At 44.8% G+C, this 25,260-nt stretch overlaps 2 protein-coding genes across 3 annotated transcripts in view; one reads left to right on the top strand and one right to left on the bottom strand.

Moving 5' to 3' along the window:
- MFSD8 (major facilitator superfamily domain containing 8) lies at nt 1-16,629 on the bottom strand. The gene is made up of 14 exons (XM_066573766.1): nt 16,377-16,629; nt 12,711-12,755; nt 11,233-11,345; nt 9,414-9,499; nt 8,377-8,420; nt 5,318-5,558; nt 5,031-5,144; nt 4,797-4,941; nt 4,636-4,694; nt 3,584-3,689; nt 2,462-2,596; nt 2,141-2,244; nt 1,819-2,054; nt 1-491 (listed from the first exon to the last, which is right to left on the bottom strand). Exons 3-14 carry the CDS (start codon nt 11,289-11,291, stop codon nt 291-293), a joined length of 1,530 nt encoding a protein of 509 aa, XP_066429863.1. The 5' UTR covers nt 11,292-11,345; nt 12,711-12,755; nt 16,377-16,629; the 3' UTR covers nt 1-290.
- A 4,198-nt stretch (nt 16,630-20,827) lies between these two features.
- The window catches only part of ABHD18 (abhydrolase domain containing 18), a 36,024-nt gene continuing 31,591 nt past the window's right edge, over nt 20,828-25,260 (top strand). Inside the window, exon 1 of one of the 2 annotated variants that reach the window (XM_066573760.1) lies at nt 20,828-20,905. The gene's annotated coding sequence lies outside the window, so the exon portion shown is untranslated. Of the gene's footprint in view, nt 20,906-25,024; nt 25,044-25,260 lie in introns of those variants that run through there. The other variant, XM_066573761.1, reaches the window with a different exon arrangement.

The raw sequence follows: 25,260 nt of genomic DNA, 5'->3' as shown, positions 1-25,260 counted from the left end.
TTACACATAAAAAGTACAGACTTTAATAAATTAGAAGGTTAAAAAGACAGAACATTATCCTTCACAGGTATTGCAGCTGTCTACATGTACCAAAAATATCATTATTGCTGGTTTCCTAAACTCCTACTAATCTTTGCTCCAGGGCGATTTTTCTTCTCTTCTGTTCTTTAGTGTTAAAGAGGAAACAAATCTTTCCCGTAGACTTTATAGAAAAGGTTACCTCATTGTAGTCAATTAATACTCCATTTTGGCATCTCATATTTGGTTCTTTGGTGGGGCTTCAGTCACTGCTATATTTTGCCATATCGCACAGAAAAGGCAATAAGTCTTTTGTAAACTGCTGCCAAATGCATGAGAGAACTTGTGATGATGCCACAGATTATTCCAAAAGTCCATCTGGGCCCTAGGTGCGTGTAGATTTCACTGACAAACACGGGTCCTAGTGTCCGGGCTGCGCTGCCAGCAGCTGTTAGCCATCCCATATAGACACCCTAAAACAAAAGAACAAGTCAGGCCAGAAAGACTAAACTACCTCATTTGTTAGTTATATGAATGGTTCCACCAAATCACGGCTCAGGATGTGTTGCTGGCAAGTTCCCTGTAGAGGCTGGCACCACTATGGGAGCTGGCTGAATGTCATTTTTACTGATCCACTGACATCAATGGCAGCATTAAAGATTACAAATGCAGTGAACTTCCGTGTAGTGCTGCTCATTGTGATGGGACAAGCGATTGCTAATTTTGATCAGATCATCCAGACCACATTTTTAGCAAAAACATTGTGTGTCTGTGTTGAGCAGAAAGCACAAGTCTGTTGGCTCAGTGCGGCAGCTTTGCACTTTGAGTTCTAGATTTGAATTTGACCTTGATGGAGATTTGAACCCGGGACCCCAATACTGCAAGGCAGCAGTGTTAATTACTAGAACGCCACCATTACCGTTCATGAGCCATTTTGGAGGCCAATGGCCGATGTTAATGAAAGTTGGAATCCCAATTCACAGTTTTTTTTTACTTGATCGCTTACTGTAGCGCCAGTCGATTTACACTGGATTTTTTCAGCAGCATGCGGGTGGGATTTCTTAACCCTATCACACCTCATATGTACTTAGCCTAAGGCTGCTTTCACACTGAACGGGTACATACACATTAGAGATGTTTTCCTACATGGCACCACACTGTGGGAAACATCGCAGCATCTTCTATCTAGCTGTGTGCTCTCGTTTCACAGCCCATTGTTTTTAATGGGGCCGGCAGCGGACCCATTGATAGCAATGGGTGTACTCTGCCACGGGAGCGGCGGAGGGGATTCCCTTAATACCCAAAGTGATGCAAGGCTGTGTTCACATGAAATCGCTTCGCATCCATGGGGCCTTCACATGGTGGCAGGTGCCGTAGGCAGCCTAAGGGTATAGCCACAGGCGATATGGTACCAACAGAAACTATAAGACTGCCTGCAAAAAAAACGAGCCCTCACCCAACTAGATCGATGAAGAAATAGAAAACCTTTTTACTGAAGTGTGTACGCTACATGATGCATTCCCACAAACAACAAGCTCAGACAGTGGTATAGACTGAAAAATACAAAAAGTTATGATTTTTTTGAAAGTGTAGAGGAGAAATAACAAAAAAAATAAAAAATATTTTTTATATATATATCTATCGCAAAAGAGAAAAGGGCTGCTTGACACAGGTTAGATGTGCAGAGTAGGGAGCGGACCCGCCTTACTCAGTGTAAAACCTCCCGCTAGGGTGTGATACAGTTGGCTATAACAGTGATGATTGAAAAAAATAAAAGTACTCCAAGGTTCTGAGTCTTACCTGCGGTTTGGGGCCTATAACTTTAGAGTACAAGGTGTAACACATGACACTACAGACCGGATAGCCCAGACCAATCAAAGCGTCGGATGTAATATACTGAGATAGGTGGATAATGGGTGTATAGAAACACCAGGCCTGAGTCGCCGGACATCCTACTGGTTCTACCGTCTGATTGCCAGAAGTTGAGAGACTTGAAACCAAGAAGGTTGAATTATGTTTGGTTGTGTTCTGGATGTCTGTACAGAAATACGAAAAACAACACAAGTGTTAGGGAGTTGAATTTTATTTATTTTTTCCTGATAACTTTTGTTTCAGTACTTACCTCGCCACTGTATACTGGGATACTGATTTCCCCAGGGTAATAAGATGAAGAATCCAACCCAAATAGTAAGTAATCCCCCAAGGAGTAGAATTCGCTCTCCAGTCCTGCATCACACGGGTAAAAGAACTACAATTAGACAAGTAATGATGAGAAGTAACATGATGGTACCCCTCTTGCATTCTATGTATGGCAATTCTACAAGACATGTCCAAATTGTAAACTAACACTCACTACCCTGTATAATTGAGGATAATGATACGCAACAGGAATTAAAAAATATACATTTGTAAGAGCATGTTATGGACAAATTACTACAATTACCTTTTAGAAACGATTTTCACTGTAATGAACACTAGAACTGACTCCACGCCAATCGCAGCCAAGATGATCCCATTGTAGAACACAGCCTGAGTTCTGGTCCAGGCATACATGTCCATAGTAAGTGGGGTGGAGATCCTAGAGAAATGCAGAACAGGGTTAACTAGGCGATTTCATTTCAACTTTTTTTTTTTTTTGCCATAAACTTGTGTTATATGTAGTAGATATCCCTCAAATGTGAATTGCGGGAGGTGTGAACGCTATTGTGAGGGTGCTCTCAGGATTCAGACCCCCCACCAATAACACTTATCTGTGGTGGGAAACCTGCTACTTACTGTATACTAGATATTTAAAGTGCCTTTTTTCACAGTAAGAAAGGACCACTCCAGCAAAAACACATTTTTGCATCCTTGCCTCCCTCACCTGATTGGACATGATGGACACTGCAGTCCCCTCCGTGTAGTGCAGTCTCCTTTTTGATACTTAGCAGATGCCATCTTCAAGGGGCTTTCCAGGGGGAATACTATTGATAACCTATTCTCAGGATAGGTCATCAATAGTTGATCAGCTTCAGTCTGTCGCTTGTGACCTCGACTGATCAGCTGATTGTTCGCCCGCTGACAGTGCCGCAATTACACAGAGGTCGGAACAGAAGTCTGTGTTCCAACCTTCATCAAGTGGCTGGTGCTTATAAGTGCAGGCACAGCTCGTGTTGATTTCAATGAGAGCCATGCTTGCAGTTACAAGCGCTGGCCACTTTCCGGAGGTCAGAGCAGAGACTTCCTCTGCATCTGATCTCTGTAATTGCGGCGCTGTCTGCGGGCGCACAATCAGCTGATCGGTCGGGATCCTGAGCGAAGGGCCCCAGCTAATCAACTATTGATGACCTATCCTGAGGATGGGTCATCAATAATATTCACCCTAGAAAACCCCTTCAATGTTGAGAGTTCTACTTCTTTTTCAATATTCTGTACTATGAATCCCATGCTGCTTCATACGAGCAGCTAGAGACTATACATCTCTGCCTGCAGGGAGGACATTGTGATTATCCCAACTCTGTGTTGTTATACATAAAGATGCAGTTTTCCTTTAGTAACTTCAAATGACAATTCTGTGAATACGTACGTCTCAAAAATGGCAAATATGAATAAAATGATGAAAAATAGAATATTTGATGAGATGACCGCGACCAAGTCGACTGGCTCTTCGCCATCTCTTACTGGATCTGTGCCTAGAAGAAATGCAATGAATGTACTCATATTAAGCTAACAGAAGAAGGAACTGAAACATAAAAGCACATCCAACCAAATACTAACCACACTTAAAAACCCCATTTTTATAAATTTCAGAGCCTGACACGCTGCGTTTGCTGTTGGATAATTATTTCCCCATTTCAATTATTCATATAATTAAATACCCGCTTAATTCTGTTGCCAACAGCCTGAGTGGTGATGATGGTCACTAGAGATGAGCGAATATACTCGCTAAGGGCAATTGCTCGAGCAAGCATTGTCCTTAGCGAGTACCTGCCCGCTCGAGACAAAAGGTTCGGGTGCCAGTGCGGGGGAGCGGTGAGTAGCGGCAGTCAGCAGGGGGGGGAGCGAGAGAGATCTCCCCTCCGTTCCTCCCCGCCGCTCCCTGCCCGCCGTCGGCACCCGAACCTTTTGTCTCGAGCAGGCAGGTACTCGCTAAGGGCAATGCTCGCTCATCACTAATGGTCACCAATGACATTCAAGGCAGTTATGTGAAAGACATGAGAAGTCAAGGATAAGGGGAGCCAGGCATCCCTAGCAGACCTAATAGCTCTACTGATAAACACTCAAAGCAACGCGAGTCAATTCTTACAATGTGGCATGAAAAGGCCATCTTGCAACTCATCGTAATATTACAATCAACCAATCAATCAATTACCATGACACCCAACCCCATCTTTACATGGTCTATAGAATAGGAGCCGAATGGGTACAGATAAAAGTAGCATGTAACAGCATTGTTCACAGTTCCCATCATAGATGATCATAACCCCTTAAGCACTACAGAAAGAAAGAAAGATTCAATATTGGGCATAATTTAGGAACCATCCCAAAGTCAGTGGCTTTTTTTTTGGCCATCGCCCAGGAATCCCCTAACATGCACATTCACTTGCCCATGGAGACCGAACAATGAAAGCGAAGTACCTTCAGACTCATAGTTTAGACTTCCTACGTGCCTCCCATGATCATCAACTCGATGTTCTCTGCAAGAAGACATTTTAGATATAAACTTAATAAGAACTATGTTAAGTAGACAGCATAGAGAGCCGACGCCTGGACTCTCCTTGTATGTTAAAGCTTATTACCTGAATATTGCAAAGATCAGAATGATATTCACAATGCCGAGGAAGGCCCCCATAAGAGATGGCGCAGTGTACATGTTCACTTGAAGGGCAATGGCTGAGAAAGTTACTCCTTCTTCTCCAATTAATGTAAATACAGCCTGGAAAGCTGAAAAATCAGAATTATTCTCCTTGATGCCTTTACTGAAAATGACAGGACTAATATCTTACCCATGACACCAGTAATGACATACCTACCAGGACCAAGGATAAATCCAACAGCTTGAAAAGCACTAATATTAGCCATGGCACCCGTCCTTTCTGATAGGGAGGTGGCACCAGCGACATACGATCGAACAACTGCCACGTTTCCTACAAGTGTTGAATTTATCAATGAGACGCTAAAGCTGGTAAGAAGGTCTTCAATAGCGCATAGCAGAACATCTGTCCAGCCCTATGTACCAGTCTACCATACTGAAGATATCTATCACGAGTTCTGAGATAGTCTAAGATAGTCACTGGATTAAAACTTTAGAATAACTTACCCGATCCAAAACCAACTAATGCTCGAGAAATGAGCATGTAATACTTGTTGTGTGAGGCCGGTACATGCACGTAGCCATAAAGACAGCTGGCTGCTACCAGGATAGATATGGAGACCACAAGAGGTTCTCTTCTTGGCCTGTAGTTAGACCACAAACCAAACAAGGGTGAAGCCACCATCTGGCCCAAACTGTAGGAAGCTATAACCCAGCCAAGGAAGCTCGTGTCAGCGCTTGGGTCGATCTAAAAAAAATGATTATAGAGATTAATAAAGTATTAGTACAGAAGTTAACGGGAACGCATCACCTCCATTATTTGCTAATTTAAATCAGTTACTGATATTTTAGTTTTTTCCCTGATGTTTTTATTTTCTCATTCTTTTTTTAATTTTATTTTATATATATACATGATTATAGGGGCAGCCATCTTATCGGAGATGCAGTGAACAGCATTCAGAGATCACCTGTACAGCAGCCACATGGACATAGAAACCTGTTAAGTAGTGAGGATTCATTGACCTATATTGGAGAGTTGTTATCTGTGCAGAGGTTAATGAGTAAAGGCCCTTTTACATACAAAGATGATCGCTCAAAAAAAGGCTTTTGAACGATCATTTTGCATAAACTACTAATTGGTACTAATGCCAATTAGTAGCTTATTAATGCATGTGAGCCACCTGGAGCTGTATTCAGAGAACAGCGGGTGGTCTGTTCTCTGAATACATTCCCTTTGTTCTGCCACAGGGCTGACAGCTGAGACATTGTTATCAGCGCTCCCCGTGGAGAACACAGCGTGAAGTCCCTGCTATCAGCTCTTCTGCCGAACAATGGATTTTATGTCGAACATAAAATCATTGTTTAGCAGAAAAGTGAAAGATGGACAAATTTACACGCAATGATTATATCGCTCAAAACATGGCTTTTGAGCGATAATCATTTTGTGTAAAAGGGCCTTTAAGAGGGGAGGGGAGGAGTTGAGCTTTGTTGATCACCTATTCTCTGTTAAAACAAAGATTTTGCTACTGCGAGTAAAACATGTTATTTAAATAAAGTGCGCTGAATCCAAACCTGAAGTCAAAGTTGGCCTAGGACGTCTAGATCTTATGTTATAGGGCACTATTATTTGCTAACAGCTTGGTAGATTGGCCCACGCACTGATGCATGACAACATTATAATTGCTGCACCATTACCTGCATCCTGCCTTCCAGCGCAACACCTCCTGGTAGCAGCGGGTTCCTGCCACGCCGGCCACATCTGAACATGTCGTTATGCTGATGTCAGCAGTTGCTAGGCCTATATAATGTGAGATGGGCCAAGCGCAAGCTTCTAGTTGACAATACAGTTTTCTTATATAGCTTGTATGTTTGCTTTAGCCTAAAGATGAGCAGCGGAGCTGTGCTAAACCATCCAGACAATGTTTGCTACATTTGTGGTAAATACATCACATGCGTTCAGCGCAAAAATCTGACAAATCTGATTTTGAGTGTAAAGTTGGAGATGAAGACAAAAGCTGGGCACCTCACATCTGCTGCGCCGTGTGCTACTCTGGCCTCACACAGTGGCTGAATAGCAAGCAGAAGGCAATGCCGTTTGCTGTGTGTATGATTTGGCGCGAACCGATAGATCATCACTCGGATGGCCATTTCTGCATGACCAATGTTGCTGGATTTTAAAGTAAGAACAAGTCAAAAACTGTGTATCCTGATTGTGAGCGATCATTACAAAGTGATGCCGCGGCATCCAGAGATGAGCACACTGCTGGCAGATACATTGTGCTACATGAATCACTGGTTGATCCAATGACAGTGCACCTTCCACCACTTCACATTAAGCCAGGCCTAATGGTTTCCAGTATCTGGAGGACAAGTTTGGAAAAACCAAAACTGAAGCCAAACTAAAAGCAGGAATTTTTGTTGGTGCTGAAATCTGTGAATTAATGCGTGATGCCACCTTCAGATCTAAATCAAGTACTCTTGAACTCCCCATTTGGGATGCGTTTGTGCTAATGCAAACCTTTCTTGACGACCATCGCGCTGAGAACCGCGTTGAACTTGTAAGCAACATGTTAGCAGCGTATCAGCAACTCGGCTGCCGAATGTCGCTCAAAATTCTTTTCTTGCACTCTCATCTGGATTCTTTGGGTGATGTGAGTGATGAACATGAGGAAGAATCCATAAAGCTATTGCCACCATGGAAAAAGATATCAAGGCCACTTCAAGCCCAACATGATGGCGACTACTGCTGGCTACTGCAGCGGTCAACAACAGACACTCACAAGTGCCTAAAAGCCAGTGCCTGAAGCCCTTCTGAACAGTGTGTGCGTTGTGTGAAGACTCCGTGAACTTTTTATTCGCATGTTAATGTGAACAAGTTGCTGTAATCTCTCAGGTGTGAAGTACAATATAGTTCTGTACAGCGGCTATATAACCAACATAAAATCAGGTTCTCGTGTCTATGTGAATAGCCAATGATACAGTGGATAACTTCAGAACCCGGCGTCCTAGGCAAAATCCGACTACAGATTTGGACTCTACACACTCGGTTTAGTATAGAACACATGAAATACCCCAAGTAGCAGACAGGATTTTTTCCCCCTGTGATACAGTGTTATGAGTGGTGGATCCTGTATAATATATTACTGATATACATATAGGCGTTACCTCTGCATGTGAGAATAATGAGATGACTGCTGAAATGTTATATCTACAGAATAAGAAGTGTCATCTCAGACGCTCAGCATGCGGTGTGAAAACTGCATGATTTCAGGGTTTTCTTGTTTTTTTTTAATCGTCCCTACTAGTGGAAAAACCCTCTTAAAAATGTCACTTTTTTAATTATAGGTTTTTAATTTCTTTATGTGCGTAGTAACTATAGATGGCGTATAACTTAGCTGCCCTAAATGCATCTAACCCCTGAGCAATGTAATTAATTTTAGCCTTAAGGGCTATGGACACCTTTGGGGGCAAATTTTTTTTCATTTAAATGCATATATTTTGGGCTTTCAATCATTATCATAGTATACTAAATGTATGAGGCAATAGTTACTAACAGCAAAACCAACCTTTTGAAGATATGGCCAAATTGATGTCACCACAATTGAAAACCCTGGAAAAAAATATCATTATCATCTCTTTTCTGCAGCATGAATCCAGTAGTTATGAAATAATAGTCTTCAGTTTTAGCAGCTAGATTGTTTTACATTCTTAAATCATCCATAGTTTAGCAGCCTTGCACATAATCCTACTTTAACCCCTTCCCAACACACATACAGCTATCTACGCCCTAACTGCACATGCGCCATACAGTTAAGACATCTATAGACATCCACAGTATGTACTTTGTGTGCAGCGGGCGCGGGAGTGAAGCCCACTACATACAAGGCAGGTTTTGGCTGTCTTTAACAGCCAACACCCACTTGTAACAGCCGCGATCAGAAAGAACTCAGATCGTTCCTGTTAACTCTTTAAATGCATCTATCAATTCTGACAGCGGCATTTAAATGACCCAATCAATTGGGATTTACATGTCTTGAATGGCCCCGCAGCAATAAGATCACAGGGCTGCCATCCAGGTGTCAGGGCCCACTGGGCTGCCATGATTATTTGGATATTAAAACCTGCTTGTGGCATGTCTTTAATCAGAATGAGTAACAGAACAAAAGTACTGCCCTTTTTACAGCACAGTAAACACCGTAAAAACAACCAGTCTCTTCACCTTCCCAAAAATGGCGTCATTGTGTTTTTTTAGCATTTCACCCCACCTCAATTTTTTTAAAGTTTTCCAATATATTATATGGTGAGTTAGATGGTACCATGGAAAAATACAAAAGAAAACAAGCCCTCATGTAGATATGTCACCAAAAACATAAAGCTATGATTTTTCAAAAGTGGGAAAGTGGGAATGCCAGAACTGTAGAATCAGACCTGAACACAGGAGCATCTATGACACTTGTCTATGAAAGGGTTAATCTACCTTGGTGTGTGTGGTCAGTATAATACAAAGGTAGAACAAAAAAAAATCTGTTCGGGAGGTAAAGCCCAAACAGTGGGGCTATAGCAGTCATTAGTCAAAAGTTGTAGTTAGGTAAGCCGTACTCACCTACACTGCTGAGGAACATGGTGAGGTACATGACCCGGATGGACCACCATCTGCTTTTATGCACTTGTTGGGTCTCTACAATGACTCTGTACACAAGAGACCAAAACATAAGAATGTAAAACACTGCGCAAATTATAGGACAAAGAAGAAATAATAATAAAGGTGCTAACATTCCCCACGTTGTGCAAAATATAGTCTGTGACCTAAACATTAAATTCAATAAATCCACGAAAATCCGAGCACTTAGAGAAAGAACCAGTAAGGTAACTTCTCAACTAAGAGCCTAAGGTTATTGATACATTCTGCATCGCTGGAGAAGTTACAAAGTTATTCCAATCTCATAAACTGGTAACATATCGCGAGGGTCGTGCAGGAAACTACAGCCGGCCCCATTCACTGGATGGAGCTGTGCAGGGAAAGCCTGAATCAGTGCTCCGGCCCATCACTCTCAGGATCAGCGGGGGGTCCGAGAGGTCAGACTCCAATGGATCATACTGTGATAGCATATCCTAGTGGGGGAAACATGATATAAATACATTTATTGCACCCACTAAGGGCTCACTCACAGAGGTGCATAATTAGCGCTGCTAAAAGCCTATTGGGCCACTCAAAAAAACGAAGCATATCCTATTTTGGTGCGTAATAAGCGGGTAATACGCACCAATATAGGCAATGGAAATGTAACACATGCAGCAAGTACATGTTACATGCATATTTGCTGTGTAGTTCACATGTGAAAAACACGCATAATACGTGGCCGACATACACCTGTGTGAGTGAGCCCTGAAGCTAAGACAGTATGGGGACTTTTGGCGGTGTAACCAAAAATCTCTGCCCAGCCCTAAACTAAAAAGTATAGCTAAGAGAGCGCACTGTTTGTAGTGCAGTCACTATAGTGTGAATATAAAAAGATATGTGGTCTACAATACCTCAAAAACAAGAGACTGAACGCCCATCTAATGCCAATAAACATTATTACACACTCTATCATGCGGGTTCTACTGGATACTACCTTGGATGCTGGCTGCCCAAACGTTAGGTGCAATATTGCTATACAACTCTTCTTAAGGTGCGGAATTATGTTGTGTTCCAATCGTGGTACACTTGAAGCACAACAGAAACCAGCTGTATAGCAGAGCTGGCCCAATGTACTGCCTGTACCCCATCCCGACAGTGGTGGGGACTGTCCCAGGCCTGGCAATGCCACTGCAACAAAATATGCTTCAAATTTAGTTTGTAAGCATACCTAACTTTTTATAATATGCTGCCTTGTGCATACAGGAGAAATAACACTGTTTAGGACATGACATGACTTGTATCCTGCATTTTTCCCTCTGCAGGGTATAAGTCTGATTCTTGGTTCTCTCAGAACTGGTGGGAAGAGCCTGCAGCTGTGTTTTCTATAGACTGTACACAGAGAACTGCAGATCCTGCTCTCTAAATGTCTGTAACACACATAAACATAAAACTACCATGTAGTAGAGTGCATAGCAGTGGTGAGCAGCGGAGATGGGATTTCTACAGCCAAAACACACTGACTGCTTGTAGGCAGCATTGGAATAAGTCTCTTCTTCCCGCCCTCCACTGCTCTTCACATATCAATGAGCACACGACTAATCCCCTTCCCCATCCCCATTCTAATGTCTCCTGTCAATCAATTGAGAGCAGGCAATGGAGAGTAAGCTACAGGGAGACAACCGCTTAGAGCGATTTTTCAGCACAAAAATAAATGGCAGTTCTTATACCTAACGCATTGGTGATCAGAGAAGCAGAAATTGTTTGAAAGGTTAGTGATCATTTAAAGAATATGTGATCTTACCCAACATCTGAGGATGGCAACAATGGTGAGCATTCATCATCATCCACCACTGACGCCATGGTGTCCACCAGTAAAACGTTCTCCACAGAGGATGAGCGATGTCTGCACTGAATCTGAGGGCCAGACAGACAAAATCAAGTAACAACATTATATAGAAAAAATTTAAAGGGGCATTCTGATTAATCACAATACATGAAAGAAAAAAAAACTTAACCCTTAAAATAATTTTCAGTCTGCTGCCATAGCATTAAAGCTGGGTTCCGCACCGAAAAACCACAATATTTCCGCAGGATAATCGCTGCTTCAAAACCCATAGCAGTTTGCCACACGTTTTGGAGCAGTTCGGTCGTCAGCATTCGGTTGTGGCTTTCTCTCCCCTTAGAGAGAAGTGAGGGCGCAACAGAAAAAAAAATGAATTGACATGCTGCGTCTGTCAATTCCGCGCCGCAGCGCCGGCTCAGTGTGGCTTTGCCACGACGGATTGGCCGCCCTGTGTGGACGACATTTTTTGCTAAATCTCGTCTACATGGCTGGCTAATCCCGGGATTAAGAGCCGCGGGCGGATTTGCTGCGCAGAAATTCCGTGGCAAATCCGTCCCGTGTGAACCCGGCCTAAGCAGTGTAAGACAAGCAGCACAGACACGACTGTATAGAAATAGCGTTTTTGCATTAGCAAGAAATCTTTCTTTGAAGGTTGCGCAATGATTATGCAAATATACTGCCTTGACGAAAGACGTGGCTGCAGGGGCAGGAGATTCCAGTGCTACCAGTGCTGAGATCAAGACAAAGCGACGTGGCAGCGAGCAGGAGGAGAGGCAGTGGGGCAATGTCTGACTCAAGGCGGCACATTTGGATAAGGATGCGCAACCTTCAAAACAAGTGTTACCTGCAAATGCAAAAATATATTTTTGTATAAATTTAGGTCGGTCCTGCTTGTGTTATGCCGCTTAACTATATGCTAGTGGAGTGAAAACTATTTTCTAGGTGACACATTCCTTTTAAAAGGGTTTTCGTGGTCTTAAAAACTCATGACCTATCCACAGGACAGGTCATCTATAATCGACGGGGATTCACTGCTTGGGACTCGGGTTGACCAGCTATCACCCTGTACGGAACAGGAAGTAGATAGTGCTGTACGCTGTGCAGTGGCCCGGCATGGTACTGCAGGCACACTTCCACGGAAGTGAATTTAAGCTATGCTTTTAATACCATGCCGGCCACTACAAGATTATCCGCTTCTTGCTCCCTACAGGATGGCGGTAGACCTGGTGAACAACTGATCAGCCATCGCCTGGTGTCACTGAACACACATGGACAGTCTGAATAACGCTAACAGCCAATATGGACTACAGTGTATATGGCTGTGTCTGTGAAATGATCGTTCATTGAAAGGCTGTTTAATCATCACTCCACTTCCATCTAATGTGAATGGCCACCTAAAGCCACCAGTAATAGATTTGGAGGAAACATTTGCTCACCTGGCTCCCGGACCGTGTGCAGCCCTCTTACTACATGTATTCCTCCTGTGGGGAGAGAAGAACCACAATGCTGAAGTTACTATGTAGAATGATTTTTGTGCAACTACACGAGGATCAGGTGCAGTTCCCACTACAGTCAGGGGTTGTGATCATAGGGGATCCATGAAGAATATGACGGATCTCAAAGACTTAGGATGGATCTCTCACATTTCCCTTTTATACTTTTACTGAGCAAAACAGAACAGCAAATGACTATTCTGCCCCCTGGGGCAACAGAACTATGACAGCAGTGCTAACAGAGCCTAAAGGTCCATTTATGTGGGTCAAAAATCAGCCCGCTGTAACAAGTGCCAATTACAGTAGGTCGGCCAGCGCTGGTTCACTGCCATTCACACACAGCAGGTGATCGGTTTTATGAGCAGTTATTAGATGGCAGCACATCTCCCTGTTCACATGGAAAGATGTACAGCCAATCAGTGAGCATTTGTAAGCTCATGTAAACAAGCACATCATGTGACGAAGGAGTGCATGCTTATGCATTCGCTAATCTTTCGCACATTCAGATGGGTTGATTATCAAAGAAATGGACATTCATGCCTAATAATCCCGCCGTGACAGTGAGCCTTTAGGGTGGTTATCTGCCCATGTAAAACCACCCTAAAGGCTCACTGCTTGTGGTAACGAGCACCGACCAACAATTTAGTATGTCGATTGGCGCTTGTTAGGTTGCAATTGTACAGCAGTGTTCCCTACGAATGACAGGCAGAGATACGCTGATTTCGGGCAGCTCCTAGACTCAGCATAGTGACTGAACTGATGAGTACAGATGTCAGCTGCAATCAGCATTGCTCTGCCTGCATTCTGAAAGGGAAAACCGCTTATGTACTGTGTTTCCCCCAAAATAAGACAGTGTCTTATATTAATTTTTGTTCAAAAAGGTTTAACTTTTTTACATGTATAGCTGCCTGGACACTATTTAAATTGACTTTTTAAATTAACTGTTAGCAGGGCTTAATTTTGGAGTAGGGCTTATATTTCAAGCATCCTCAAAAATTCTTGAAAATCATGCTATGTCTTATTTTCAGGGTATGTCTTATCTTCAGGGTAATAGCACCCAAAGACTGTATTTACATGGGCGATATTCATACACGAGCTCTGTGCGATTGTGAGAAGCTCCTAGTATTGTAAACAAGTTAATTTGTATCAGTGATTTTTGAGAAAACACCGCAGCATCTCAGCAGGTCTTATTTTTGGGCAATTCTGCTGCAAGAATTACCCATTCTTTCCTATGGGTGTGTGAAAAAAATTGCATCACGATTACATGCGAGTGCGATCGTTTTCTTTCCCATTTCAACTATTGGAATATGCAATTTTTTTTCCCGTGCGTGAAAAACGCGTGGTATAGTGATGCAAATCGAGCGCTTGTAACGTGGAAACGCATTGCAGAGGGCTGAAAATTGCAGTTTTACAGGTGAGGTCTAGGTCCGATCTTCTCGGGTCTCTCGCCTCTTGCCCGTGTAAATACAACCTGAGGGCTCTTTTACATGAGTGTAGGCGTTTTAACGTTCTCTCGCTGGCTCCGTAAAATTGCTGTGCCAGGATAATTAGCATTTTCTCCCCCATTCACACAACTGTGAAGCATAGTTTTTACAAAAAAAAATAAGTCGCAGTCTGGAAAACGCTCGCTCGGCTTAAATCCTCTGAATTGACTTCTAAAGCCTACATGGAGGCAACTGCAAGCTTTTCACAGCGTTGGACGCTGCAGAAATGCCTCCCCTCACTTTTTTTGCCAGCTACCATAGGAGCTGCCGGCGTATATTGGCCAAAAGATAGTTCCGGAACTATCTTTTTGCCCAGCATATAGGCGTTGGTGCGTATTTTGGTTGCATATGTTCCGTTTTTGACACGCCGTATATTCGCCCATGTAAACGGATGCATTGGAAACCAATGGCTCATATGGTCGCGTATTTTGGCAGGGCGTGAAAACGTTGCTGTTTATGCGCTCATGTAAAAGACGCCTCTGAGGCCGTGTTCACGCTTGGAGATTTTTGCTGCATTTTTAAATGGTAACAAAAAATTTAAAAATTGGTTCAATCACTGCCATTCATCGAGCGCTGGCTGTGATTGGCTAAGCGTCAGCCAATCACAGACAGTGCTTCCAGGAGGCGGGGATTTTTAAATCCCCGTCCAGAAGAGAAGAAGATGATCTGTGTCGGGGACCCGGGGAAAAGATGCGGCCGGGCTGACAGCGCGGGACAGGTGATGTATGTGTGTGTGGTTTTTTTTTCTTCTTCAGCTACGGCGTATTTTCAGGGAAGGGCTTATATTTCAAGCCTCCCGCGAAAATCCTCGCATGTGGTGCTACAAAGTCGTGGTATCACCGCGAGAAATGGCAGTGATATCGCACGGACCAGCGATGCGATATCGCTGCGAGTTTCTCGCTGCCGTGTCGCCCGTGTGAACGACGCCTCATGCGAACTTATGTGCCTATAATTGGCCTGTGTGAGGCTGCCTCCACGCCGGCGTTAGGGTCAGTTCAGAGCTTCCGCCTCTTTGTTCCGTTTTTGGAGGAGAGAAACTGAAATGAAAACGGAAAAATAAAAAACGGATTTCTATTTTTTACCCATTGATTTCAATAAGTTTCAAAACAACAGAAAACAAATGGAAAGGCTTCCTCCCGCCTCCTCGCCGTCAGATTTCCCTTTTAGTGGGCGGCAAACTAACGCTGCAGACCTGTCCAAAAAAAAAAAGAGAAACCTAATGGACCCGAGGTCCAACTTTCCATCTTTTTTTTTTTTTTTTTTTTTTTTTAAACCTCATTGGAATCAGTGGGAAAATAAAAAAACGGATCTGTTCTTTTCAGTTTCTCTCCTCTGAAAACGGAGCAGAGAGACGGAAACCCGAACTGTCCCTAACGCAGGTCCGGAGTCAGAGCATCAGGCAGCATAAGGCCGAGATCACATGACCGTGCTTACCGGCGTTCTGCAAGTACGCAATAACACGTGTATTTGCTGTATGCCGCCAATCCTCATACACTATATTGGCAGGTATGCACCAATATAAGCAAGATACGATTTTTTTTAGCGTTCATATCTGGCATGGCTCATGTAAGTGGCCCAATTAAAGTGTGTGGGAGATTGCTAGTATGTATTACGTGCGCAAAAACTGAATGAGTAAGGCTGGCCTCACACGGTCATGTGCACCGGCATGCCCTGCAAGAGTCTTGTGCGGGCACGCAGCAGGTACACAGTGACATGCATACACTCCAATCCCCATGCATGATCTTGGTGTGTGCGTTTTCCGCGTGCAACCCCTTCCCCCGCAAAACACTGTTGCGTGTGGCCCAATACAAATGAATGGGCTATTAGCATTGTGCGGCGTGCACGGACAGTACGCTAGTGTGCGCGCAGCCCTATACACACCGAGCATACGCCGTGTGAGCTCAGCCCAACAGAGGATGCAATTACTAGCACTTCCTGACACACAAAACAAGCTATGCTGCAGCAACAGGTCATAATAAGTGTTACAAGTCAAAACAAAAGTGTACGGGGTATATATGTATACCCTCACTGCAGCCTCAGGAGCTGCACTCCACACAATGACCAAATGTCTTTGACCACCTCTAAACGATAAAGCCCCCATGTATAGTGTGTACCGGCCACCTGCCTTATATACTGGACACCTCCGCCGCACACTTCAGACCACGGAGCAGGCAGGTCACGTGATGCTTGGCGCCGCTTCCGCCTTTCCGCGACATCTTTGTTGTGGGCAAAACAACGCTGTGACTGAATAAAGTCCTCGCACTGCTGTAATGGCTCCTGTATGTCGCTTAGTGGTTCCTCATATTAATCATCAGCCTCTTACTAGTGACCTCTCTCCTCACAAAGGTCACGACGAAGCCTCCAGTCACACGGCTGGCTGAGCAGCACTGCGCATGCGCGGTGAGCCCGTCCAGCTCGGCCTGCTGCCGTGCTGTGTGAGCTCGGCTGTGAGGAGCAGCAGTATAGGGGCAGTTCATGTCACGTCTTACAGCACAGCATTGTAGAAAAGTGTGGTTATTCCCTATCAAAATGAGTATTCCAGCATCGAGCTCGTATTACGTATCTTCCATAACACGTAGTGAATGGTGGCATTGAACGTCAATGGGCTTTCATTCTTCCATTCGCACCCGCTGTGGGCACAGCGTATAGATACACAGGAGAAATAAATCACAGCATGCTCTATTTCTCTGCGTATGAAACGCTGTCCATAACACATGCATTGTGAATGGGCAGTGCTTCAATAGAGAGAAGAGAGCCCGCAGCGGAAAACGGCGATACAATTGATATGTCGCAGATTTGAATTCTGCGCTGTTAGTTTCCGTGCGGCTTGTTCGCAGTGAATTGACAGCAACGCATGAATGAGATCTTTGCACATCTCGTCCACTTTGCTGCTTAGTCTCAGGTTTGAAAATACATGCGGAAAGTCCACACTGACATTCCGCCTCATGTGAAGAGGAGTTTGAATGAAGTGGTGGTCACATGTGTGCTGCCCCTTCATTCATAGTCTATGGCAGAGACTCTCAGGCTGGGAATCACTCAGCCAACATTAAATGGGTCTTCCAGGCAGCGCCCGCTGTGGTCGGCGCACAAGTGTAGACCTGTAGACTGGCTGCGAAGTGGATGAGATTTTGAAAGAATTCACAAAACTTGTGTGGAAATTGATACGCGGTGCAGAATTTAATTCCGCAGCATGTTAATTTTTTGGACATTTCCACTGCGGAATTTACTTCTTCTCAAATTCCACACAAAGATGCGCAAAAAAACCCCACAACAAACGGTATGGGTTCTGAAGCAGCCTTTCCGCTGCTGATCTGCTGCAGAATATCCACTGCAGATATTCTGCAGCCAATCAGCCTCGTGCGGATCCAGCCTTAGGCTAATCTCACACATGCGTTCAGGAAAACGCATCTCGAAATCGCAGCATTTTTACAGCGATTTCGAGCTGTGTTTTTGAACTCTTGTCACAGTGTTTGGTAGCGCTTTTTAACGCACCCCATCATTGTGATGCGTGATTAGCTGCATAAAAAATATCAAAAATGCACAAAAATAGAACAGACACCACTCGAAAATCTAAAGTTCTGCGAGACGCCATTTAAATCAATTGGAGCGTTGTACCACTTTCACACGGCTAAGAAAAACGCGCAAGATTTGTGCGTTGCGAGATGCACTAATCTCGCACGCATATGCAACCCCATGCTTTTGAATGGAGTCATATACATGAGCAAGTTCTTTGTGGCACTTTTTAACTTTTCACATTGCTTGGAACGCATCAGCCATTGTTTTCAATGAAACTGTAAGGGTGCCTTTCCACTAGCCTTTTTTTATCGCTGCGTTTTTTTTTCACGCGATTGTCAATGGGACTTTCTAATGTTAAAAACGCGACACAATGCAATTGCGTTTTTGGTGCGTTGCGTTTTTAACATTAGAAAGTTCCATTGACAATCGCGTGAAAAAAATGCAGCGATAAAAAAAGGAGCCCTAAAAAGGAGGAAAGGAGCCCTAAAACACACAACGTACGATGTGCACGCAAGTGCGATGCAAGGTTTCTCATTGAAAACAATGGGAAACACTTTGCAAACCTCCACTGTGTCTGAAAGCCGCGCCAGAGGATCACACGTTCCCAGAAGTGATGGAAGGCATTTTTGATTGAAAAACGCCTCGCAATCCATGGGTACCTCGCACATGTAAAGAGGAATCCCGCAGCACTGTTCTCAGTACCCAAACATGGGGAAGAATTCTCTGCACAGCCGATCAGCAAAGGTGGACCAACCTTAATATATTACCAACTCAGAAGATGAAGGAGATCCGCAGCAGGCAAAGAGATGATGTAAAAATAGTATTCCTTTTATTCCAAATCCATAAAAATAGATGGTACAGGCAGCGACGTTTCAACCATTGCTGGTCTTTATCAAGCAGGCTTGATAAAGACCAGCAATGGTTGAAACGTCGCTGCCTGTACCTTCTATTTTTATGGATTTGGAATAAAAGGAATACTATTTTTACATCATCTCTTTGCCTGCTGCGGATCTCCTTCATCTTCTGAGTGGGTACCTCACACGTGCACAAGTGCGATTTCAGGCTGAGTTTCACAGCCCTGTATCGTGCTCAGCTGTGTGCAGGAAACCTTAGGCTAACTTCAATGGAATGGCGATACCTGGCTGTGAATCCCGCCCCGATATCGCCCTCACCATTCATGTCAATTTCCCGAGTATGCGAGACGTTTCCATGGCTCGTATCACTTCGGGGATGTTTTCAATGGGAGACCTAGTATTACGTGTACTTTACACATGGTGCGATGCTGCCGCGGGTTCCATTGAAAACAGTTGGCGGTGTGATGCGAGACCACACACAAGATAGGATATTCTGTGATTTGATGCCCACATTGCGGTGCCATGCAGTAAAAAAATCACGCGTGTGTGATCCCATTCAAAAGAATGAGGGATCATATTTATGCGTCCCAGAAACGCACGAATCTCGCGCAGGACCCCAACACAGATACCTCATGTGATGGCTTCTTTTCCAGAGACGAATGGGAGTCCTGTCTTTCAGCCCCCCAGTGAACCCATCTTATAGCTCCTCAAGGAGCGGATTCCCTACAGCTACACCCCTACCGCCCCTGTACCGCCCCTAGGGAAACAATTGCAACATGTTCTATCTTTTGGCGTTCCCACGGAATGTCTCGCTCATCGTCCTCAATGGGACCTTAAAAGCCATCGCATGGCACTAGCATGCCGAGCGATGTGCATGCGAATGTGATGTTTCACACTAAAGTCAATGGGAAACACTTGCGATCCCTTAATGCGCAAAACATGTGCCTGAGCATCGCAATTGCACAGAAGTTCTGCAGTGCCTTTTTTAATCAACGCTTTGCATCTCAGTGAAAAACGTACATTGGCAAGTGCAATACTGGGCCGTGTGAATAAGCCCTGACATGGAGTCCTATAGATATGTTAGCGTGCACATCGGGAGCGTTCCAGACCTACATACTAAACATAGGGGAAAAGTGTAATGAGAACTGGCCTTGTAATGATATTTTTCTTGCACTTGTATCTTGATCTGTTTTATATGCAAAATTGTTAAAAGAGGTTTTTACTTAAAATTACATTTTTTTTCCAGTGTGGTTCCCCATGTTACATGGGGTCTTGTACTGTGTGCGTGAATCGTGTGGCAAAACCACATGCGATTTAGTGAGCATTGGGTTCGCTGTGTGGTTTTCGCCGACACAGCAAGTATAGGTAAAGCACAAACAGCTTCGGCAATGTGGGCACTCTAAAATGGAAAGTGGTCCAGATACCGTAGTTACCCATTTCACTGATAGACTATAGTGTGCCCATACACATGTACCACATCCTCACCCTCCTCTAGCAGACCACGGATGACAGGGGAACGCAGAACTCCCCCCTTCTCATAAACAGTGGGGGTTCAACTGTGTGATCTGTGGAGGTTCCACTACCTGACTTCCACCAATCAAGAAAACGATGGGTGAATGCGGCTAAGCGGCCATATCAGGGATGTATGTGGGAAGCATTCTTCATTCTCGTGATGCGCCGGAGTATGGGAAATGTGGGTCTATTGTAATATATAGTCGTTTGCCCATCTTGAACTTTGATGGCATAGAATGGGATTTGTACATGGATTAGCCCCATTCTAACTACCCGACCTGGACTCTGCGTCAAGAATCGGGGCGTCAATGTCAAATGAAGGGGACAAGACTTAATGTACACCTATTGAACCTCTCATCAGAAAACTGGTATTGAAGCTGACAGCATGGTGTAAATTGGCGTTACAACACGTGTTTGACGCTAAAGGAAGCTTCAGCCTCCGGCTCCCCCCGTGGAGGGTCCCTTTAAATGCTGGTGTACGACCCTATGTATAAATGTGCCTCTCTGCCCAGTTATGGCACCAAGAGCCTCCATGCAGCCTCCACTCCAGTTCTGTCAGTGGGGACACGCTGCGAGCGGCCCCATGGTGGACATTCCCGTGTAGGGACGGACTGTGCACCATGCAGCTGCTCCAGCTACAGAGACTCTCCGTTCCCCTTACAAGCGGCTCTTCAAAGCACGCATGCGCCAGACGGCGTTCTGTCCCCGCCCACTCCCGGGGACGTTCCAGTGCGCGCGGAGCTCGCAGTCAGAGGCCCCTCCCGGACACCGTGTGAGTATGTGCCCTTGTGTGGGGGGCACAGATGCAGCTGGTGCCCGCAGTGCCCCTAGCATGGAAGGCATCAGCCCTGCATTCTGTGCTCTTTGTAGTGAGTTGAGGCTTGTTACTGACAGGTGTCAGACTAGTAATATGGCCATTCCAACCGAGGGTAGCACTGCCAACATGTGCCCTGCAGAAGGTTTATGTGTCCATTGAGCTACATGCATGCTGCTCTATGAACAGGGCACCCCCAGCTTGATGTGGTTTAGTGCCCCATATATCAGGTGCCCCTAATCTTAGAGGGTGCCCTTACTAGTGCCCCATTTCTAGTCATTGCTGTCATGCTTTTTGGAGGCAGGTGGACTAAATGGGAACCTGTCCCCAACTACAAGCACCAAAGTACCTGTTTATACGGAACGATTGTCGAACGAACAAGAACAATAATCGTTATGTTTAAATGTGAGCTAACGACTCTCTAAAAGCCGACTAAAAGCGAGTGGATCCCATTATAATTAATTGGGTCCATTCAGCTCTGTTCATTTCCATCCTAAGTCGGAGCTATTCGACTAGGGGCTTCCCCCTTTCATGCTCCCAGGATGGAACCCCGAGCGCAGATGTAAAAGCATCCTCACTCTTTTCAGAAGGCACACCCCCATTCATCTCTATGAGAGTGCATGCGCACAGCTTTCTGAAAATTCAAGCTAGAGTGTGTCGGGGGGGCGCTACAGGATCAGGGGTCTGGATGAGTGTTAAGAGACTGTTAAGGCAGCAGTATGCAGTCCTAAGCTCTCGCTCACGACCTGAAGGTTGTGGGTTCAATCCCTGCTTGGTTCAGGTAGCCAGCTCAAGGTTGACTCAGCTTTCCGAGGTCGGTAAAATGAGAACCCAGCTTAGCGGGGAGTAATAAATAAATTACCTGATAATGCTGTGCAATAAGTTGGCGCTATACAAATAGCAAATCCCCTTCTCTTCCACATCACCTAAACTAAAAGCACAGTAATTTGGTGCTTATAGTGGATGACTGGTTCCCTTGAAATGGCTTACAGTAATGCTGCTTTATGAAGGAAATAACACTTACCTATTCCTCCCCGTCAGTCTACTTACCAGATCTTCTCCTGCAACCTCCAGCCGGATCATCATCTTCTTCCTGTTACATACGTTTCCCGCATTCTCCTTCCAGCAGGTCAGTTTGTTACGTCACTAGTGACGTCGTGTTCACTGCCTATTGGGAAATGCTGAATCCTATGCCGGGCTATTGCCGAGACTGTGCAAGCGTGCTGTCTCACCGTGAGTGTTCCTATGCTATTGCTGCAAGACAGCACGCATGCGCAGTCACGGCAATAGCCCGGCATAGGATTCGGCGCTCCCTACTAGGCAGTGAACGCTACGTCACTAGTGACCAGGTACACTGACCTGCAGGAAGGAGAATACCGGAAATGTATGCTTCGACACAGGAAGAAGAGGATACGGTCGGCTTGTAAGACTGTAAGAGCCAGGAGAAGATCAGCTGTGAGAAGATCTGGTAAGAAGACTGACAGGGGAGGAATAGATAGTTATTGATTCTTATTTTTTTTTTCCTAATGACAAAACCCCTTTATGGCAGGGGTGTAAAACTACTTTAACCTGAGGGCTACCTCAGCATTATGATCGCCTTATAAGGGCCATTTGTAATTATAAGAATGTATTTTAAATGCTATATTAAAGGAGGGGGGAGACAGGCGGCCCAGAGCAAGGCTCTAGTCCAGAAAAATTGGGGCACCAACACTGGACTTTAAACTTCCAGGTAGTCAGGAAAACGGGTGTTGGCAGAACCTGGTGAAAGGTTCCCAAAAATTCCTTAGAGCAGACCCCTTTCTCACTCGGTAAGACAGCAATATAAGAATGAACCCCATTGATTTCTGTATTTTGCGTGCGCATTTCAATCGCAGAGAAAAAAAATCCAGCGTGCTCTATTTTTCTGGGTATTTGGTCCGCCAAAGGTGCAATAAGCGAGGAGACACGTAAAGAACTATGTAATTTCGCTGGGGAAAAAAGGCATCTGGAACTGATTAGACTAATTAGCCATTTCAATCGGTGCGTCTACTGGCATGCAAATGAACATGCCTTGTGGGCGCAAAAAGTACAGTAAAACGCGCTGATGCACTGCTAATGCAATAAACATGGACCATAAGGCTACCATCACACAAGCCAGTGCGCTATTGGGACAAGAAACCCGGCCTAATATCGGGCTTGTCAATGTGCATTTTACTCGCGGACACAAATCGTTTTTCATGCATTCCAATTCCCCGGCGCTTGCTTCACTCGTGTCAGACGATCAGCAAGTATTTCCCATTGCTTTCAATGGGAAGCCTCACATCGCAGTCGCATTAAAAGCAATTAGCGATGCGTTCCCAGGAAACGAGAAAATAGGACATGCAGCAGTGTTGTACTTTGCAGCATCGCTCATGTATATGACTCCATTTGAAAGAATGGCGTTCATATTCATGCCAGTTGTTTGTCTCACAATGCACAGAACTGGCGGGAGATTCGCGCTCGTGTGACTGTAGCCTAGGAGAGCCTCTACTGTGGACTAGCGGTCCTGTGCTCTCACACCTGCGATAGTAGTCCAGTGAAGGAAGGCGGAGTGCGCCAGAGTCCTCTTCTGGTCTTCCACCTCCATTCACTGTGAACAGGCACTTGTTCAGAGATGAGTGACTGCCTGTTCACACTGAGCGAGAACCGATTTCAGCTGGAGCAGAATTGGCTTTTCCATAAAACAAGAGCTTGTACAGCTACATTGATGGAAAAATAAGAGGCCATGGGTCTCAGAATATGGAAACATGAAGATTTGTGTTTTTAGAAAAAAAAAAATGTTAACAGGTTACCATATTTCTTTTGGAAAAAATAAAAATCTGATCTGTTGATTCTTATTGAAGAAGTTGACGGAATGTTTCAGTTATGTAAAGGCTTTATTCTAGTTTGATACTTATTATCTACATTGTAGCAAGCCATCATAAATGGACGCAGTTACATCGTTTCCATTCATTACAACCATTTTCACTTTTGTTTTGCTCCTTCTTTAAAGGAGTGCCCCAATCCTATTGCAATATGCTTGAAATCACAAAATAATGTTTATTTCCACAATGCTCCTTTCTCCAGACACTACAGTTGTTGATTCCTCTGCCCTCTGGTTGTTTACCGCTTGTTGCCAGGGAAACGGAATTCCTCTGATACGGAAAGAGATAGCAGAGCACAGCAGTAGCTGGTGGCTGGGCCGAAGGCTAGAGCGTGTGCGCTGCTGAGATCTCAGCCATCAGAGTTAGGTGAACTACTGCACAAACGCCGCCCTCTCCGCTTCCCTGCTATTTCATTCCATAGAAGAGGTGGTCTGTTGCCTTGGAAACAAGCAGTAAACGCCAGATGACAGAGGAATCTAGTTCCCAATACCTGGAGAACGGAGCATTTTAGAAATAAACCTCTTATGGGTGGGCGTATTGTTCTGCGATTTCAAACACATTGGGATTCCTGAGATGGGAATACCCCTTAAAGTAAACACCCCCCTTTATATACTGCACGCATATACCCTGTACTCTCACTGATATTTCGCTGACAGTCGCACAGATACTTTTTTTTTTATATAGTGAGCTGCTTAGGCTGAGTTCTACGTCAGCATTGTGGCATTCTGTCGTGGGAACAAATGCCAGTTGGGACAGATCCATTCTATGATGGAACTATAATGTGCTCCGTCAGGCTTCCATCACACTGCCCACTATTTTACCAGACTGAATCGCAGATCAGACGTCTAGGATTCGGTAATGAACTGCGCAGCACCGTTGGAGCATTCTGAGCCGGAGCGTTGGAGCATTCTGAGCTGGAGCGTTGGGGCGTCCTAAGCCGGACCATAGAACATCCTACCGTTCATTCACTTCTAGTGTCTGCAGCCTGCTGGGAACTTCCCTTCTACAGCTGTTCTTCCAGGCGCCCGCTTACAGCTTGTCTGCGGTGCTGATATCACACACTTTATGGGCAACGGTCATGAATGATGTGTGCTGTGGGAGGGTGCTGGAAAGTGGGTGAAATGTGAAGGTCAGAGCAGAACGGAGTGTCTGTATGAGAAGACGGAGTGTCTGTATGAGAAGACGTGCTCTCTACTCGATGTAAGGGAATATTAGTAAGTGCTGGCGTACTTGCACCAATTCTAGTGAGCCGCTGGCGCTGCCACCTACATGCGTGCCACGCAGCTATCCGTGCCGTGTGCTGCTGCTATTCTTGATCCAATTGCTGTGAGCACCTGGCAGTCAGACGTCCGTTAGTGACTGGTGGTAACGTACTTGCATGTATGATTAGTCAGTGGATTAAAGAAAGGGCAGGCTCACGCCAACGGAATG

Source organism: Eleutherodactylus coqui, chromosome 7 (assembly GCF_035609145.1).
Source record: "Eleutherodactylus coqui strain aEleCoq1 chromosome 7, aEleCoq1.hap1, whole genome shotgun sequence".
NCBI lineage: Eukaryota > Metazoa > Chordata > Amphibia > Anura > Eleutherodactylidae > Eleutherodactylus > Eleutherodactylus coqui.
This window is presented reverse-complemented; position numbering and strand designations above follow the sequence as displayed.